This window comes from Marmota flaviventris, chromosome 17 (assembly GCF_047511675.1).
Source record: "Marmota flaviventris isolate mMarFla1 chromosome 17, mMarFla1.hap1, whole genome shotgun sequence".
Lineage (NCBI taxonomy): Eukaryota > Metazoa > Chordata > Mammalia > Rodentia > Sciuridae > Marmota > Marmota flaviventris.
In genome coordinates, this window is record NC_092514.1 from 53,426,642 (window position 1) to 53,444,514 (window position 17,873).

Genomic DNA, 17,873 nt, shown 5'->3' on the forward strand with positions numbered 1-17,873 from the left:
CAGTTTGGAAGGTGTTCTTAACATTATTAGAAAAGTTCTTGGTTTTACTATTTCACAGAAGTTTTGCAGTAAATTGAGGTACATTCTCTTTGAAACCATCCAATTGAACACAAATCATGTCCCCAAGCACCTCTGCATTATTTTGTCCATGGCTTACTCCTGCTAGGGCTTAAAAGAGCTAGCTGGGCATGGAAGAATGTACCTATGGCCCTAGTTACTTCCAAGGCTGAGTTCAGGCTAGCCAGGGCAAGAGTGGGATTCTGTCTCAAACAATCCAGTTTAGTTATATCTTACTTGCTGGGTGCAGAGGTGTATGCCTGTGATTCTAGCAACTTGGGAAGCTAAGGCAAAAGGATCACCACCTCAAGGCAACTTAGTGGGACCCAATCTCATAAAATAATAAGGGCTGGGGATGTGGCTCAGTGGTAAAATAGCCCTGAGTTCAATCCCCAGCACCACCTCCCACCCACCCCCAAAAGCAAAGCTAACCAATTAATAATGAAAGAGTCAGGCTGGCCTAGGACGAACTGGGGATTCTGCCTCTTATCAGCCCTGTGACTCTGGACAAGTTATTTTGCTTCTCTAAGCATGGGTCTCTCATTTATGAAACTGGTTTAATGGGTGTGCTTATAATTCATAAAACCGTTGTTGTAACACTTAGTACAAGCTGGGAGTGGTGGCATGTACCTATAACCCCAGGGGCTTGGCAGACTGAGGCAGAAGGATCACAAGTTCAAAGCCAGTCTCAGTGAGATCCTGTCTCTAAATATAAAATGGGCTAGGGATGTGGCTCAGTGGTTAAGCACCCCTGGGTTCAATCTCTGGTACAAAAACAAAAAGAAACAGACAAAACTACTTGGTATAGAGCTTGATGCAAATTAAGTCCCTCAAAAATGTTACATATTAATATACTAATTTGAAGAAAAGGTACAATTATTATTTGGATAAATTCACATTCCTCTGTGAGATGAGAATTTTCCATGTTGACACTGTTGTGGCAGTGGTTTCTCTAGCCCCAAGGACTTCCTAATTACCAACAGCTGACCCAAGTCCCTCTTCCCACCTTTCCACCAAGGTTCTCTCCAAGGTCAAAGGACAGAGACAAAGGCATGGGTTTAGAGAAACATCGTTTAATGGTACAGCTCAGCACACTCCAGCACCAGTGGAGTCAAAGCAGCAGGGACCTGTGGGTGACCCCCACGGAGCCTCACATGGCGAAGAGGATGAGGAAGGCGACCATCAAACAGAAGAGCCCCATGGCTTCAGACAGGGCAAAGCCCAGAATGGCATAGGAGAAGAGCTGTTGCTTGAGAGACGGGTTCCTGCCAGGGACAGACACAGATGCCAACCCAGGGAGAGGAAAAAAATGAGTGTGGGTAGGGGTAGAGGGCACAGGAGGATGAGGTGAAGAGTGTGCTATGACTGGGAGGGCCTAGCCTGCAGGGATCTCAGGAATTTGGTAGGCAAATAAAGCAACAATTTGGAGAGTCCAAGTCAACCTGGCTGGACACATATTTAGATTCTGGTTTAGAGGTCAGTGGAAAAAGTGGGAGGTAGATGAAATCAAACTGAGGGCTCCAGTAGGGAGCACCTCTTACTGAAGATTTGCCTAAACAGGGTGAAACTTACAGTGGGAGATGCTTTGGGCCACCTCAAAATTACCTGGCATAGCCAATGATCAAGCTGCCAAACACAGTTCCAATGCCAGCCCCTGATCCGGCTACACCAACTGTGGCAGCCCCAGCACCAATGAACTTGGCTGCTGTGTCAATGTCCCGGGCGACAACACTGGTCTGGAACTCCCGTCTGGCCACCTGGAGTGGGGAGCTGCTGCTGTAGGAAGTCTAGAAGGAGGAGAAAGAAAGGAAAGTATGGCATTGGGACAGATGGCTGATTCTACTCCACACCTCACCCACCTGAGCTCTGAAACTGCTGGCAAACTGACAAGTACAGAATCCTGAATGCAGAAAGTACACTTAGTCTTAGGGTCTGTATTCAGATAGGGCCAGTGAAGTTTTGTGGTTAAGCACACCCCACTATTCCAAGTTTCTAACCTACAATGCTCATTTTTGGTGCAACAGAACTATTAAGAGCATCATAGTCCTTTAATTGTTCTCCTTAGGCCTAAAAGCAAACCAAACTGAAAGATCTCTGCCTGGGGAGATCTCTAAAAGGGGCCTTATTTCCTTACCTGTTTAGATGAGTCCTCTAGTCTACTCAGGAAGGAGGCAGACACAGGCCTGATCAGACCCCTACTACAGCGGATCTGAAAAATCAGAAAGACATATGTCTCCAAATCAGGCAAGAAAAAAAAATCCTCATTGATGAGCTTCTCTAAACATGACTACAAAGTCATAAAATCCAATGTACTTCAAGGTCAAGTAATTTATTCCTGTTTCTACCAGGCAAGCCCACACCAGAGCTGCCCCAGAGCCTGGTGTAGTTGGCAGTGGCAACCATCACAATTTGGAACCATGTACTAGGCTAAGGTGCAGCTCAGTTGTATGACACATGGTTAGCATGTACAGGGTTCTGGGTCCCATCCCCAGCACTAAAACTCAAACCAAAACAATACAATACATGTGCCAAAGTTCACTTCTATATGTACAACCTCAGTTTCCCAGAATATAATAATAATGCACACTTATATCAAACCAGGTCCAAGAAGAGTTTGTACCCAGATCACCAAAGGAATCAGAGGAAGAATATTTGTCAAAATCTACCCATTGCTACCACTTCCAATGGTGTGGCACCTGGAATAGCCATCTAAGGAGAACCCTCTGTAACACCACTTCTTAAAAAATATGCTTTAGTGCACTGGTTCTCAGACTTGGCTGAACATTGAAATCACCTGGAAGTTCTAAAAAAAAAAAAAAAAATCCTGGGTTTCTACCCCCCTCCCAGAGTCTGTGCAATTGGTCTAAGGTGCAGTCTGGGCATTAATATTTTTAAAAGCCCCCAGGAGATTCTAATGCGCAAAGTGAAGAATCACTAATTAGTGGACTGTCTGGCTATGGCTATGGCTGAGCCAGACTGAGGGTAAAGGTCGGATCTAAACTCTCAGAGGACACTTCAAAGCCAAGATAGCTTGGTTTATAGGCCCAAATAAACAGGGGTTACCTGTTTCACATCCTACAGCCTCCCCAAGGAGCCAACATCATCAGAACGCCATGCTCCTCTCAGTCCATTCATTAAACACCGATGACTCCCACACCACACATGGCACTACAGGGCACCCCGGAGCCGCAGCTTACCAGAGCCGGAGAAATGAGCAGTGCCCCGGTGGTCTGCATTTTTTCAGTCTGCATAGATTTAAAAAAAAAAAAAAAGAAAGAAAAATTGAGAGCCAGGTTGTTTGGATATAGCGGCGGCCTTCTTGCCGTCTCCTTCACCTCCCACCCTGTCTTCTCCGTACCCTGTCTTCCATGCACCGTGCCCCAGCTGAGGGCATTAGAGGTCAGAAGGCGGATTCCGGGTCCACCACTTTCTGCACAGCGGCTTTGCAGAGAGAAAGTGAGGGAGCACCGAAAAAAATAAAAGATCAGGCCCCAAGAGAGAAATGTTGCAAAAGGGGACTGTCTCCCGGGAAGACTGGAGGCGGAAACTGGGCAGATGCCGAACAAGGTCCTGCTTGCCCATGTTACACAGATGTCTACTCACCCCACCAGTGGCCGTTTATCTCTCATTACCGTTGGTAATTAACATTAATTGACAAAGCTATAGATTTCCCCATCGTCTCTCCCAGCCCTGGGGACAAATATCCCTCCTTAGGGTCCGGCCTACAACCCTACAGATCACTTGACTCCCGGCCCCAAGTCACCTGCACTCCCACTGCCCTAAGGCCTCTGCTTGGCCCACAGCGCTCGCCCTGCTCAAGGTGACTGACTCACCTCTCTGCTTCAGCCCTTGGTCTCAGCGCTCAGCTCCCCCACCCACGTGTCCCGGGGTCCCTCCGCTTTCATTGGTCGCAATCCCCCGTATTCCCATTGGTTGACGTCATCGACTCCTCCTTTCTTATTGGTTTTCTGCAGCTTCTTCCTCTCTCTCCACAGGAGCTTCGTGGCAATTCCCGCCTCTATGCGGGTAAAGGCGGGGCTTTCCCTTTAGATCTGGGTTACGATTGGTCGATCCCCGAAAAGCTCGACCATAGAGTCGGCGGGACTCGGAGTTTCCAGAACCTCTCACACAAAATGGCGACCAAGATGGAAGCTGAAGAAAAAGGCGTGGGAGAGATGACCGGACGCCTGACGCAGAGAACACGTGACCTTGGTTCCGAGCCTTCATTTGGTCACTCGGGCCTCACGTCGTTTTATATCGAGACTTGTAGTCAGGCCGGAGACCCCCGAGGAGTACTGAAATCCCGCGAGATGTTGCTCCCGAGAGCCGACGCCTTTGCAGCAATTCCCACTCTAACGATTTGTGGAAACCTCTGTTTCCGCCTTGGGAATTGAAGGCAGTCTGCAAAGTTCCCCGGTGGTGAACGCACCTTTGTGTGCCTCTGCAGTTATGGACTAACAACCCGAGATTTTTTTTTTTTCCCAAATAAATGAAGCTTATATTGTAAAACCAGCTTTCTAGGAATAAAATCACCCCGGTAGAAAGATGAGAGCAAAGGAGTTAGCGGCAATCCACTAAAGAAGAAATATATATTGCCGGAAAGAACGTTCAGCCTTACTAATCAAAGAAACAGAAGTTTAAACGCACCATTTCTCATTTATCAAAAGAGCAGATTTTGAAAGGGGATATCCAAATTATAGTGTTATATTGTAAGCATGTGCGAATATGTAACAATGAATTCCACTATAATATTCATAATGTGCCAATTTTTAAAAAATGGGAAAAAAGCTGTTTTGTTTTAAATTCCTGTGAGCCAGGCACTCTCCCAAACTGCTGGTGAATTATGAATTAGCAATGCTTCCTTGAAAGCAGTTTGGCAATGTTTATTTTTATTTGAAAAACTTTGAATGGGCTATCCTCTTTGACCCAGTATTTCTTGAGTAATTGAGAGCCTTTAAGCGCTCCATTCTCTTTGACCCAGTAATATCACTAATAGGAACATATCCTGAAGAAATAATCAGAAGCACAAAGATTCTATTAAAAGAATGAACACTGCAGAGGTTATAAAAAATGAAAACAGCGGAGTGAAGTGTTGCATGCCTCTAATACCAACAACTGAGAGGCTGAGGCAGGAGGATCTGAAGTTCAAGGCCGGACTTGGCAGTTTAGCGACATCCTCTCAGGAAATAAAACATAGAAAGGACTGGGGATATAGCTCAGTGGTAAAGTGCCCCTGGGTTCAATCTCTAGTCCAAAAAAAAAGAAAGAAACACAATTCATGCCTTAATTTATTTTTTTAAAATTTTTTATTTGGTACTAGTGTTGAACTCAGGACGCACTATGGGGCTACATCCCCAATCCTTTTGTTTTTTTATTTTGAGTCAGGGTCTCACTAGGTTGCCAAGGCTCACCTAAAACTTGTGATCCCTACTGCTTCAGCCTCCCCAGTTGGTGGCCACCATGTTCAACTGTTTTTGTTTCTCCTTGAGTGCTGTGGATTGAACCCAAGGTGCTTTACCACTGAGCCACATTCCCAATCTTTTTTTTTTTTTTTAATTGTAGATAGACCTTTATTTTATTTATTTATATGTGATGCTGAGAATCGAACCCAGTGCCTCACACATGCCAGGCAAATGTGCTACCGATGAGCCCCAGCCCCGGCCCCTCCCAGTCCTTTTTATTTATTTTTTATTTTGAGACAGACCTCCCTAAATCGTCTAGAGTGACCCTGACTCAAAATGAAAATAAATACCTGGTCATATAGCTCAGTGGTAAAGGGTCCCTGGATTAAATAAATTCCCAGTACAAAAAAAAAAAAAAAACAAAAAACCTGAAAGATAATATATAGAGCTAATAGTTAATTCTGGATGATAATAAGTTGATTTATATTTATATTTCATCAAAATCTATATTATTATTTTTTAATTAATTATTTATTTATTTATTTTTGTACCAGGGATTGAACCCAGCCGTGCTTAACAACTGAGCCACATCTCCAGCCCTTTTTAAATATTTCATTAGGGACAGGGTCTCACTGAGTTTCTTGGGGCTTCGCCAAATTGCTCAGTTGCTAAGTCTGGCTTTGAACTCATGATCCTCCTGCCTCAGCCTCCTGAGCCACTGGGTTTACAGGTGTGTGTCACCACTCCCAGCTGAGTATGACTATATTTCTGTATTATTAAGTTTATAACAGGAAAAATATTAAAATTTACACTGATCTGGAAAGTTAGAACTCTGGTCTAGCTGGGCATGGTGGCACACTCCTGTAATCCCAGAAACGTGGGAAGCTGAGGCAGAAGGATGATAAATTCAAGGGCAGCCTCAGCAATTTAGTGAGACCTCATTTCAAAATAAAAAGGGTTTGCTGGCATGGTGGTACACACCAATAATCCCAGCAGTTCAGGAAGCTGAGGCAGGAAGATAGTGAGTTCAAAGCCAGCCTCATCAAAATCTAGGTGCTAAGCAACTCAGTGAGACCCTGTCTCTAAATAAAGTACAAAATAGGGCTGAGGATGTGACTCAGTGGTGGAGTGCCCCTGGGTTCAATCCCTAGTACCAAAAAAAAAAAAAAAAAAAAAAAAAAAAGAAAGAAAAAGGAAAAAAAAAAAGAAAAAGAAAAGAAAGAAAAAAAAATTAGGGAATGGAGCTCATTGGTGAAGAGCAAAAAATAATATACAGAGAGACTTAAAATATTCTGCTAGTGTGGTATAATGGAAGGAGTGGAATTTCGAAATCACACCATCTCAAATTCCCATTGGAGCTCCACCACATAACTGGTATATACCTCTGAGCAGATTATCAAGTGTCTCTTGCTTTGATAAGCTACTCTTCACCATATGAGAAGCTGAGACTTCACCATATGAGAAGCTCTGTGCTGTGTGCTTTCATCTATTATGGTAGTCGCCCTAATCCTTGATTTTGCTGTGTAAGGTTTCAATAAGCATGATCACCTGTTCTGAAAGTATTAAATGAAAATTCCAGAAATAAACAATGCATAAGTTTTAAATTTGCATGCCACTCTGAGGTGGTAATGAAATCTTGTGCTGTCCTTCCTTGTCCTGACCTGGATGTAAATCATCCCTTTGTCCAGCATAGGGTAGTACAGTATAGGCTTTCCCTATGTTAGTCACTTAGTAGCTGTTTAGGTTATCATAACCAGATTGATAGTTGTGATATCCAGGTCTTTATATATTGGGTTCAGTACTCTCTACACATAGCCCAAAGTTAATCTTATTTTTTGCGGGGGAGGGTGGGTGGGGTCGGGGCGGTACCGGGTATTGAACTCAGGGGCAGTCTACCACTGAGCCACACCCCCAGCTTTTTGTGTGTGTGTGTGCGCGCGCGCGCGCGCGCGTGCGTGCGTGCGTGTGTGTGTGTGTGTGTGTGTGTGTGTATTTTATTTAGAGACAGGGTCTCGAAGAGTTACTTAGTGTCTTGCTTTTGCTGAGGCTGGCTTTGGACTCATGATCCTCCTGCCTCAGCCTCCCAAGCCACTGGGATCACAGGCATGCACCACCTCACCCAGCTGCCCAAAGGTAATCTTGTACAATATTTTTAGCGTACCTGCATTATGACTGATGGTTACCTTTGGGCTATGTATTAAAGGTGTATATGAAATATGAACATGAAGTTAGGAGGGGAAATTCTCAATTGTGACATCCTGTTAGTTCTCAAAGAGTTTAGGATTTTGGAGGTTTTCAGGTTAGATATATTTAATCTGTAGTTGATTTCTTTCTTTTCTTCCTTGCTTCCCTCCCTCTCTTCCTTCCCTCTCTCTCTTTCTCTTGGTACTGGGGACGGAACCGAGGGTGCTGTACCACTGAGCTACATCTCCTGTCCTTTTACTTTTTATTTTGAGACAGGGTCTTGCCAAGTTGCTGGGGGCCTCACTAAATGACTGAGGCTGGCCTCAAATTTGTGATCCTCCTGCCTCGGCTTCCCAAGTTGCTGGGATTACAGGTGTGTGCCACCTTTCTTTTTAATTTATTTGTTTTCTAACAGGGTTCTCACTATATTGCCCAGGCTGGCCTCAAACTTCTAGGCTTAAGCCATTCTCCTGCCTCACCTCTGGAATAGCTGGGACTACAGGTAGAAGCTATAATGCCCAGATGTAGTTGGTTTCAGTACCCCATGTTTTTTTGTTTGTTGTTTGGTATAGGGAATTGAACCCAGGGATGCTACACCAACCTACATCCCCCAGCTTTTATTTATTTATTTATTTTGACACAAGATCTCACTGAGTTGCTTAGGGCCTCAAATTTGTGATCCTTCTGCCTCAGCCTCCTCAATTACTGGGATTACAGGTACATACCAACATGCCCGGCTTCTTTGAAATCATTAGCAAACTTTTACTTAGATGAACCAAGAAAAACAGAAGACTCAAATTACTAAAAATAAGAGTGAAAGAGAAAACATCACAACTGACCTTATAAAAAAGAAAATGAATTATTAGAGAATATTATGAACATTTGTATGCCAAAAAATTAAACAACTTGGATGACAAGGACAAATTCCTAGAAGGACACAAACTAGTAAAATTGACTTGAAGAAATAGAAAATCTCAACAGATCTGTAGCAGAAAAGAGGCTGAATTAGTAATCCAAAAACTTCTTGCAGAGCAAAGTCCAGATCTATATGACTTGTTGTAAATTCTACCAAACATTTAAACTTTTCCTCCTCCTGGTTCTGGGGATCATACTCAGGGTCTTGCACTTGCTACAAGATGCTCTACTACTGAACTGGAACCTCAACCTTTCTACCAAACGTTTAAAGAAGAATTATTGGGCATGACAGCACATGCCTATAATCCCAGTGACTCAGGAGGCTAAGGTAGAAGGATTTCAAATTCAAGGCATTAAGCAAACGAGTGAGACCCTGTCTCAAAAAACAAAAAGGGCTGGGGATGTAGCTCAGTGGTAAAGTGCCCTTGAGTTCAATTCCTGATACAAAAAATAAATAAATCAAAGAATTATCATTAGTCCTTGGATTACAGGCATGCGCCATTGTGCCTGTTTTTCACAAACTCTTAGAAAAAAGGTAGGAGTGTGTTCTTTGTAATTCATTCTGTGATGTTTTATTACCTAGATACAAAAACTAGATATTAACATCACCAGAAAAGAAAACTACAATCCAGGGATGATGGTGCAGGCCTATAATCCCAGATGCTCAGGAGATTCAGACAGAAGAATGTCAAGTTTGAGAGCAGCTTTGGCAATTTAGTTGAAACCCTGTCTCAAAAATCACACAAAAAGGGCTGAGGATGTAATTCAGTAGTAGAACACTCCTGGGCTTAATCCCCAGTACCACACACACACATACACACACACAAAAAAAAAAAAAAAAAAAAAAACTAAATAAATGCAACTTTATCCCATGGTTATGAATTAGAAGACTTAATATTGTTAGGATGACAGTATTCCCCAATTTGATCTATAAATTTAATGCAATCTCCATCATGAGATCCCAGCTGGATTCTTTGCAGAAATTAAAGAGCTGATAACGAAAATTCATATGAAAATTTAAGGGATCCAGAATAGAGAAAATAATCTTGAAAGATAGAAGAACAGAGTTGAAAGATTCACACTCCCAATTTCAAAACTTATTACAAACTGTAGTAATGAAGACAGAAGTGTGATATTGGCATACGCACAGATACATACATAGGTCATAGATGTGGGAGTCCAGAAACTAACTCTCATGTTTACAGTCAAGTCATCTTTCTTCCTTATTTCCATACTAGGGATTCAACCCAGGACTCTGCACATGCTAGACAAGCACTCTACCACTCAACTACATCCCCCAACTCTTCAAGGGTTCCAAGACAAACTCAATAGGGTAAGTAATAGTCACTTTGTCACTTCAACTTCAATAAGTGATACAAAAAGATGGGGTTAGACCCTGACCTCAGACCATATACAAAAACTAACTCAAAATGAGTCACAGACTAAATATGAGCCAAAACTATATAATACTCTTAGAAGAAAATATAAATGTATATATTTTTGTGACCTTGGACTAGACTATGCTTTCTTTTTTTGTATATTTTATTTAATTTGTTATATATGACAGCAGAATGCATTGTGATTCATATTATACATATACAGCACAATTTTTCATATCTCTGGTTGTATATAAAGTAGAGACATAACATTCTTTTTTTTTACATTTTAATCAAATGGGTTATAATTTCTCATTTTCCCAAGTGTACAGGTTGCAGAATCACATAGGTTATACAGACACGTATATACATTCAGCAATTCTAGTGTCTATTTTATTCTGCTGTCCTTCCTATCCCCCGCTTCCCCTCCCCTCCCATCACTTCTAGACTATGTTTTCTTAAATATAACACCAAAGCACAAGCAAAAAGAGAAAGAAAAGAGAAAAATGGCCATCATCAACATTACAGACTTTTGTGTTGGGAGCTATGGTACACACCTGTTATTCCAGCTCTCAGGAAGCTGAGACAGGAGGATCACAAGTTTGAGGCCGACTTGGGCAATTTAGGGAGACCTATCTCAGAAGTATTAGGGCTGAGATGTAGTGTGTGCAAAACTCTGGGTTCAGTCCCCAGTACTGCAACAAAGAAAAAAAAAATCACTGAGAAAGTAAAAAGACAAAGCAAAAGAAAGCCGAGTAGAGTACAGGAAGGGTGGGGTGAGAGGGAAAAGGGGCAATCATGAACTGAAATCGATTTGCATGCATGTCTTGAGTTTGTCGGGATGACCCTAACTACTGTGTCCATAAAGATCTGAGAGAGAGAGAGAGAGAGAGAGAACAGAATGAGAAATATTTTGCAAATTGTGTATCTGAACAGGGAGTTTTATCTTGATTATGTGAAGAACCACCATAACTCAATAATATACTAAAAAACATATAATAAAATTTTAGAAATGGATAAAGGGCTAGGGGTGTAGCTCAGTGGTAGACAATTTGCCTGGCATAGCATATGTTCTGTCCCCACTGCTGACAAAACTGAAAAATAAAAAGCAAAAAATCTGCATAGATAGGCACAGGAAAAGATATTCAAAGTCAGCCTTCTGGGAAATGCAATCAAAATTTCAATAAGATACCACTTCACACTCACTAGGGTGACTGTACTTAAAAAGACAGTTAAGTCAACTTGGTGGCACATGTCTGCAGTCCCAGCAACTCAAGAGGCTAAGGCTGGAGGAATGCAAGTTTGAGGCTAATTTAGCAAGGCCCTAAGTAGCTTCGCAAGACCTTGTCCCAAAATAAAAACATCGTAAAGGAGCTGGGGTTGTGGATCAGTGGTAGAGCACTTGCCTAGCATGTGTGAGGCACTGGGTTTGATTCTCAGCACCTATAAATAAATGAACAAAATAAAGGCCCATTGATGTCTAAAACAATATTAAAAAGTATCATAAAAAGGGCTGGGGCTATTGTAATGCAAAATTAGTAAATAAATAAAATCATTTTAAAAAGGGCTGGGGATGTATCTCAGTGATAAAGCACCTGTGGGTTCAATCCCCGGTACCAACAAATATAAAAAAAATTTTTTTAAAGACAGTAATAAATGTTGCTGAGGATGTAGAGATATCAGAACCCTTAAGCATTTATGGTAGGCGTGTTAAATGATCCTGACTGTTGAGAAAAGAATATAGCATTTCTCAAAATTCAACACAAAACCACCATAATATACATATGTAGACTAAAAATGTAAGAGAAATAAAAACATGTTATGAAAAAACTTGTGTACAAATTTCATAGCAACATTATTCTATAATAGCCCTAGGGAGAAACAATCCAAATTTTCATCAACTGAAAAATAGATCAATGAAATATGCCAGATTCATATAATGGAATATTATTTGGTCATAAAAGGGAAGGAAATACTGATAGATGCTGCAACCCAGATGAACCTTGAAAACATGCTTAGTAATAGATGCCAGACACAAAAGGTCACATATGGTATGATTCTATTTGTAGGAAATGTCCCAAATAGGCAGATCTGTAGACAGAAAGTCAGTTAATGGTTGCCAAAGGCCGGGAGGGAATGTTAAAGAGGATGGGGTTTCTTTGGGGGATAGTAAAATGTTCTAAACCAGTTGTGGTGATGAGTGCACAACTCTGTAAATATACTAAAAACTTTTATTGAACACATCAATGTATAAATTGTGTGGTGAATTATTCAGTATTTTAAAAAGATTTAAAAGTATGTATCTTCAGTTATAAAACAATATGAATGTACTTAATGCCATTGAACTGTACACTTAAAAATGGTTAAAATGGGGCTGGGACTGTGGCTCAGCGGTAGTGCACTTGACTTGCATGTGTGAGGCCCTGGTTTGGATTCTCAGTACCACATAAAAAAAATAAATAAAATAAAGGTATTGTGTCCAACTACAACTAAAAATAAGTATAAAAATTGTTTACAAAAAATGGTTAAAATGGTAAATTTGTTAGTTATATTTTACCACAATTTTATATATGTGTATATGTGTGCAATATATATATTTCACTATAATATGGAAGAAAACATATTAAAAATAATAAATATATAATACTTTCTAATGGAAGGCAGAAAGAGGAACCAAAAAATCTTAAAAATATTTCTGAGAATGGTTTTCCTCTGAGTTTTTAGATTAAGGTAAGAAATGATTTTTATCCTTTGTGCATTTTCTGAATGATATGTAGTGAATACATGTTTCATTGACTTTGAAGAATTAAACATACAGTTACCATAAAGGCATATCTCTTGGTTCAAGTTTAAGGATGGGGAGAGGAATCAATGTAATAGAAAGGTCCAAAGAGGGATTGCTGCATGTGGTGGCATATGTTTGTAATGCCCATGACTCTGGAGGCAGAGGGAGGAAGATTGCAAATTTAAGGCCATCTAGGCAACTTAATGATACCCTGCCTCAAAATTTTAAAAAGGACTGGGGGTGTCACTAACTCAGTGATACAGTGCCTCTGGGTTCAATCCCCAGTAGTGCCAATTTTTTTTTTCCAAGAAAGTGGGAGACTTGGGCAATCTTTGTGTTTGTGTGTATAAATATATACATATATACTATGTATATATATGTGTGTGTATATAAATTTAAATATATATATTTAAATTTGTATTGGCATTGGGATTTGAACCTAGGACCTTGCACATGTTAAGCAAGCACTCTACCATGGAGCTACATCCTCAGCCCAGGCATCCCCAAATTAAGAAGTCAGGGAAATGAGGGCTGGAGTTGTGGCTCAGTGGGGGAGCACTTTTGCCTGGCATATTTTTAAAAAGGGAATAAATGAGAACTAGTAGGGGATCTGAGAAGGAGTACCTAGTGAAGGAGACAAGGTGGTGACTTGAATGACAAATGCACAAAGTGTTTAAGGGATGAGGGAGTAAATATATATATATACACACACACACACACATACATACATATACATACATACATACATACACATACACACACACACACATATATATATATATATATATAATACTAATTTCTGGGATCATTGGGAAAAACTGAATATGGTATAAGTGTTAGATCTTATATCACATGAAAAATTTTTAATTTGAAAATGGGGAGATGACTGTATGATAAAAAGAGGTTATAAAGTGTTATTATAATATAATCTTAGGTTGATTTTAAAAATCCCATGCATGCTTGGGGCTGTAGTTCAGTGGTAGAGTGCTCACCTAGCAGGTGTGAGGCCCTGAGTTTGATCTCTAGCAGCACCCCCTGCCAAATCCTATCCATTTAAAAACACCAATATGTAAATGGTCCAGTTATTCCTGAAGTATTGTTATTAACATTGATAGTCTCAGTATGGTGAGGATTTGATACTTTCATTTTATTATTTTTGCTCATCTAATTTTCTACAGTGCTTGTGAAAAAATAACAGGTTATTTTAAAATATAATATAAAATCATAAGTAAAAACTTGAGAAAGAGAAAAATCAGAGAATGAGAGCAGAGGACTGAATATTATTCTTTTTTTATAAAAAAAATAATATCTTTATTTATTTCTTTATTTTTATGTGGTGTTGAGGATTGAACCCAGTGCCTCACCTGTGTGAGGCAAGCGCTCTACCACTGAGCCACCACAGCCCCCTGAATATTATTCTTTTTTTTTTTTTAAAAACTTTTTTTTTAAGAGAGAGGGAGAGGGAGAGGGGGAGAGAGAGAGAGAGAGAGAGAGAGAGAGAGAGAGAGAATTTTAATATTTATTTTTTAGTTATCGGCAGACACAACATCTTTGTTTTGTATGTGGTGCTGAGGATCGAACCCGGGCCGCATGCATGCCAGGCGAGCGTGCTACCACTTGAGCCACATCCCCAGCCCTGAATATTATTCTTTAAAAAAAATTTTTTTTGTAGTTGTCCATCATGTAGATGGACAGAATGCCTTCATTTTATTTGTTTATTTTTATGTGGTGCTAAGGATCGAACCCAGTGCCTCATACATGCTAGGCAAGCTCTCTACCACTAAGCTATAGCCCCAGCCCTGAATATTATTCTTTTGAGGAATTTTGTAGTAAAGGAGAATAGAATGAGGCCAAAACTATAAGAGGATGAGGGGTCAAGTGAATGCTCCTTTTTTTTTTTTTTTTTTTGGTACTGGGATTGAAATGAGGGGCACTCAAACACTGAGCCTCATCTCCAGCCCTATTTTGTATTTTATTTAGAGACAGGGTCTCTCTGAGTTGCCTAGGGCCTTGATAAGTTGCTGAGGCTGGCTTTGAACTCACAATCCTTCTGCCTCAGCCTGCCAAGCCTCTGGGATTACAGGCATGTGCCATTGCACCGGGTGCAAACAGTGTCTAAATTGCCCAGCCCGGCCTAGAACTTGTGATCTTCCTGTCTCAGTCTCCCGAGTGCATACAACATGTCATGTCCAGCTAGTATCCAGAGGCAACATCATGACACAGCTATTCTCCAAGTACAAGATCTCCCAAAGATGCATAGTTTTCTAGTTTAGGCTCAATCTTATTTTGTTTTTTGTCATCAATGGACCAAATAATACATATAACTGCCAGCTGCTGCTATCTTGTGCATGTTTGGGCTTCCTCCCATGAAGCAAAGACTCAAATTGTGGAAGGATCAGGACAGATTCAGAATTGTGAACACTGGTGTTTTTATGCAGGGGCAGGGCCCATTCTTTTTCAAGCATCTATGTTCATTGCATTTCATTCTGTCTGCAAATGAAGAACTTTTTTTTCTAACATCAAATGTTCCTAAATACCTATGCATATGGATAGCATCAATTGTAAAATACATTTCCTTGTATATTTACTAACTATAATAATTTTCCAATTTTAATTGATTAGCAATACCTACCACTAATCACTATTCAAATACAATAGTGGGAAGGAAAAACAAAAAGACAGTTACAATGTTTACCATTAAGAAAATGGATGTTACTTCTAGGAAAGCAACCTACTTGGCCCTTGGTCCAGGACCTGTGCTGTATCTTGCTGAACAAATCTACACAGGTAAATGACCACACCAGCAAATCTCTTTTTTTTTTTTTTTAAGAGAGAGAGAGAGAGAGAGATAATTTTAATATTTATTTTTTAGTTTTTGTTTGGACACAACATCTTTGTTTGTATGTGATGCTGAGGATCGAACCTGGGCCACAGGCATGCCAGGCGGGCGCGCTACCCCTTGAGCCACATCCCCAGCCACCAATACACCAGCAAATCTCATTGGCATCACTGTGTAATTTACTTCCTGGACAATGAACTCCATGGTCCCCTGATCTACCTGCTTGGTGCACTTTCTTTGTATAAAAAGCATCCTTCAGAACTCCACAGAGAGCAGTGGGTAAGGGAACTGTTCAGGTAAGCCACGTACTTCCTACTATTGCTGGTATCTTTGTGTGTGTGTGTGTGTGTGTGTGTGTGTGTGTGTTACTGGGGATTGAACCCAGGGCCTTGGAATGCTAGGAAAGCCCTCTAACAACTGAGCTATATCCTCATCCTTGCTTGTATTTTTTGTATGTGAGTTTGGGAGTGAGTGATCCTGCAGCATTGGCTCAAGAAAATCTCAGGTCTCTGTTTGCCAGCATTATTTATTTATTTTTCTGGTATTGTAATCCCTAAAAGATCTTGACAGGCTGAGCTAAAAAGTCCAAACTAGCTGGGCACTGTAGCGCAGGCCCAGAACCCCAGTGGCTCAGAGGCCTTAGCCTATGAAGATTGCAAGTTCAAAGCCGACCTCAGCAGAAGTGAGGCACTAAGCAACTCAGTAAGACCCTGTCTATAAATAAAATTCAGAGTAGAGCTGGGGATGTGGCTCGGTGGTTGAGTGCCCTTGAGAACCCCCCAATCCCCAAAAAAGTCCAAACTAGGAATATTTTCTTTGTTAATTCTTAGGCCTGGTAAAAATTCAGAGCTGAGCTTGCATAGGGGTTTCTGCTCATTCATACCAATTTCTCTCCCACTGAGGGCCTTAGCCTCAGAATGTGGATAACAAATAATGAAGGTGTAGTTATTTAATGGGAACCTCACTTCTCTAAGCTGTTTTAGGAGGTTAACTCTACACCCTTGCTGCATTCTGCAAGTTTTGGTAGATTCTTTTAAAAGGGGAAGCAATTGCACGTTTGTCCAGAAGGGGGCGATCAATGGGAGATAAGAGATCAGAGGTTAGTTGTTTTGTTGGTTCTTTTTTCTTTTTGATCATAGTACTGGGGATTGAATCCAGAGCACTCTAGCACTGAGCTTCAACCGCAGCCGTTTTCATTTTGAAACAGGGTCTTGATAAATTGCCCAATCTGGCCTTGAACTTGGGATCCTCAGAGACACCCTACCACACTTGGCTTGATATTTGGTTATTTGGTTTTTTAAAAAGTCACTTCCCTTACACATTGCTTTTTGTTTGTTTTGTACTGGGGATCAAACCCAGGGGTACTTAACCTCTGAGCCACATCCCAGCCCAACACATTACTTAAATTTTTGTTCTTTTAGTTGTAGATGGACACAACCCCTTTATTTTTTTTTTTAAATCCTGTCCTGAGGGTCGAACCCAGTGCCTCACATGTGCTAGACAAGCACTCTACCACTGAGCCAGAACCCCAGCCCACTTACACATTACTTTTACTCCCAGGAAATCATTCAAGTTCTGCTTTCAAAATACATGCAGGATCTGACCACCTTTCCACACCTCCAACCCTATGGCTCCTGCCTGCTGCCCCTTCATTTTCTCACCTGGCTTACTGCAGAAACCTTCCATGGCCTTCATTACTTTTACTTATTTCCTTCTCATCCATTCTCAGAGCAGGGAGCTCCCTTTAAGATATAAATATACATATCACTCTTGTGCTTAAAATCCTGCAATGGCCTCCCATTTCTCTAGGAGTAAAAGTCAAAATCCTTCTTGCTCCCCATTGCCTCTTGACCTCCTCTCCTTCAACTTTCCACTGGATACTCTGCTCCTGCCCCCCCTCACCTGTTAACTGTGAATGGAACACCCCAGGCCTGTTCTTGCTCTTCCTTTTCATATCTGTGTGGCTCACTGCCTGGTTGCTTTCACATCTTGATCCAATCTTGCCCTTTCAATAAGGCCCGTCCAACCTCCCATATTTAAAACTGCAATCACCACTTCCCTACTCTCCCTAAACTTCTTACCCTGCTGTAGTTTTCCTCCAGAGCACTGTACTTAGCACTTTTTAGCATAGTGTTCTATTCCACTATAACTAACAAATATAAGTATTTGTTATGTTTCTTGTTTATCCTTTTTATACCTTCTACAATATACATTCCTTGAGGGATCTTTTCTGTTTTGTTCTCTGTGCTTAAAAGAGTTCCTGGCACGTGGGTGCTTGCTCAGTAAATATCTGTTGAATGAATGAATCAATAACT

At 40.9% G+C, this 17,873-nt stretch overlaps 1 protein-coding gene across 3 annotated transcripts; it reads right to left on the minus strand.

Moving 5' to 3' along the window:
- Positions 1-1,110: 1,110 nt before the first annotated feature.
- On the minus strand, positions 1,111-4,145 carry Atp5mc1 (ATP synthase membrane subunit c locus 1). Of its 3 annotated transcripts, none has more exons than XM_027924678.3 (5): positions 3,891-4,145; positions 3,255-3,302; positions 2,192-2,266; positions 1,663-1,844; positions 1,111-1,322 (listed from the first exon to the last, which is right to left on the minus strand). In XM_027924678.3, the coding sequence occupies exons 2-5, from the start codon at positions 3,291-3,293 to the stop codon at positions 1,208-1,210; spliced, it is 411 nt and encodes a 136-aa protein (XP_027780479.1). In that variant the 5' UTR covers positions 3,294-3,302; positions 3,891-4,145; the 3' UTR covers positions 1,111-1,207. The 3 variants fall into 3 exon arrangements, with proteins under 3 accessions (XP_027780479.1, XP_027780480.1, XP_071459428.1); XM_027924679.3 differs by having other exon boundaries at positions 3,821-3,904; XM_071603327.1 differs by lacking the exon at positions 3,891-4,145 and adding an exon at positions 3,416-3,442.
- Positions 4,146-17,873: the final 13,728 nt, after the last annotated feature.